At 41.6% G+C, this 2,504-nt stretch overlaps 1 protein-coding gene across 1 annotated transcript; it reads right to left on the bottom strand.

Annotated features, from left to right (window-relative positions):
* Window positions 1-328: 328 nt before the first annotated feature.
* Window positions 329-655, bottom strand: LOC106877838 (uncharacterized). Its single transcript, XM_014926869.1, has one exon. The coding sequence runs from the start codon at window positions 653-655 to the stop codon at window positions 329-331; it is 327 nt and encodes a 108-aa protein (XP_014782355.1).
* Window positions 656-2,504: the final 1,849 nt, after the last annotated feature.

Here is a 2,504-nt window from a genome sequence, read left to right as displayed (position 1 = left end):
ATTGACAATCCCTTGTAGGCGAATAAGTGGACCAGGACCAGAAGTAGAGATCACTCCCCATACCATTACGTTGCCTCCTCCATACTTCACTGTCTTCTTCACACATGCACGAGATAACCTTTCGCCACTTCTTCGTCGGACGTACATCCCGCCATTAGAACCAATCACATTAAACTTCGATTCATCGCTAAAAATAAACACGCAACCACTGTTCTTCTGTCCAAACAACATGTTCGTGAGCGAAACGAAGACGGGCTCTTTGATTCTTCTTTAAGTTTAGAGGTGTTTTTGCCGGTGCCCGAGCAAGCAAACCAGAACCTAGTAACCTTCAAGAAACAGTTTTGCGCGATACGTTGACATTGGAAGTGGAGCTAAATTCGCGGGATATCTCAGCAGCACTCCTAAACCCATCTTCCTTCAGTGACATTCTAACTATAATACGATCCCGTCTTGGTGAGGCTTTACGAGGTCTACCGGTTTTAGGTTTAGCATCTATCAATCCTGATGACTTAAAACGAGTTACAATTCGTTGTACAACACTTCTAGACCTTCCTACAGTAGTTGCTATCACAGAATTTGACTTGCCCTCTTGGTGAGGGCACACAATCCTTTGTTTTTCATCACAGGACACCAGTCGTCTCTGACAAGCCGCCATGTTGACATTTCTTTATGTTCTGAGTTCAAATGACGCCGGGGTCGACTTTGCCTTTGTTCCTATCGGGGTCGATAAAATAAGTACCCGTTGAGTATTGGGGTCGTGTTAATCGACTTACCCGCTCCCCTGAAGTTGCTGGCCTTGTGCCAAAATTTGAATCAATATTAAGCTCAGCCTGGATAGCATTCCTTCCCAGATTTCTATTCAAAGTTTAAAACACACACCATGACAGTCCCTTCGAAGAGCCAACATGTAACTACAGAAATCTCACAAACTATTTGTTTTCAAGAACGTGTTTCTCCAATGCGATATGCATAGAACAAGGATGGTATTTAAACGAACTATGTAGCTTTCATCACGAACGCCTTTGAAGGCCGTTACACTCAGTATTTTCATTCATTTAAGAGAGAGAACAACTAAGACACTACCTCTTTGTTCTGATTCGTTTGAAAACTTAGAGACAACAGATTCAAACGTCTTAATAACATTGAATGAACAAAGTGGAGAAAATTACATCGTATAAAAACGGAACACAAAACTGAATGTTATGGCTTCAGATCCTAAATCGCCTAGCTATTTCGCTAAATAGGATGTCTCATTTATTGCCGTCATCTGAGACATTTCCTTCAGGCCGGACCCCTATTAGCACTGCAGTGGACCTAACTCCAATAATAATGTGTCCGTTCAGACAATTTCCCATAAATACGACACAATGGCCAAAACCAATATTATCTCTGATACCTACAACTTTAACACCACCTAACAAGGGGTTGACCAATAAGAATCAACCAAACAGAAGTGAGCATCTAGCAAAGCCACCAAGACCACTGAGCGATTTTCGTTACTGATATTTTTCTGTTTTTAATTTTTAGCACATGTCTATCAGAAAAGCTTTCTCGAGATGTGGTCTCTGCTTTAAGCATGATACACATATTACTGTTGTAAACTGTTACCACTTATATTGCATATAACGGAATTTTTTTCTGCCCGCCGTTTAATTGCAGCATCACTGATTACTTAATCATTATTTATACTATATCACTAACAGCCGATTTTGTCTCAGCATGCGGTTGCCAGTGGATACTTACTGCTAACGAAGCTCAAAGAGGCATAAATGTGCATTTAGCAGCACCACCAAAGATGTTGGGCAATTTGCTTCTGCTGCTGATACATTTCTGTGTTCAACACTAAACCTCAATAAGCAATGTTACCTCGAGACGAAGATAGAAGTTAATTAAGCTTCCACCGATGTATCTGCTTTAAGTATGAGACACAGATTGCTGCTTTAAACTTGTGCTGCCTCTACTGCACATAACGGATGAGAGTGTACATGTGCGTGTGCGTATGTGTGTGTATGTGTGTGTGTGTGTGTGTGTGAATAAATTTCTCTATTCGTGTACTAAGGCTACTATTGGTTTCATTTTAAGAAAATATCTTAATATCTTAACAAGTTTTCAAGTCGATCACATGGAGGAGTGGTGTTCGTCTCCGTTTTGATGTTGGTGTGTTTACGTCCTTTGTAACTAACTAAGCGGTTCGGCAAAACATAAGGATGGAATAAGATCCTGGCTTAAAATCAAAGTACTAGGGGCGATTCATTCGAATAAATTTCATCAGGGCTGTGCCCCAGCATGACCGCAGTCTAATGACTGAAACAAGAAAAAGATAAAAATAAAAGATATCACCAATTATGATCTACCCACCTGACCGAAGCTCCTCATCCGTTGCCGCCGCCGCCGCCGCCGCCACAGCCATCAACGCCCAACATCATCGCCGCACCCAACAGCATCGTAATCTGCCCCACCCACCCTGCAATATATTCCAACATGCCATTGCAACAACATACAAA

This window comes from Octopus bimaculoides, chromosome 14 (assembly GCF_001194135.2).
Source record: "Octopus bimaculoides isolate UCB-OBI-ISO-001 chromosome 14, ASM119413v2, whole genome shotgun sequence".
In the NCBI taxonomy this organism is placed as follows: domain Eukaryota; kingdom Metazoa; phylum Mollusca; class Cephalopoda; order Octopoda; family Octopodidae; genus Octopus; species Octopus bimaculoides.
The sequence above is the reverse complement of the archived record's forward strand: the minus strand, read 5'-3'. Positions and strand labels throughout refer to the sequence as shown.

Bases quoted from the DNA above. Each gene is read 5' to 3' on its own strand.
- LOC106877838 (XM_014926869.1), bottom strand. From the start codon at position 655: ATGGCGGCTTGTCAGAGACGACTGGTGTCCTGTGATGAAAAACAAAGG.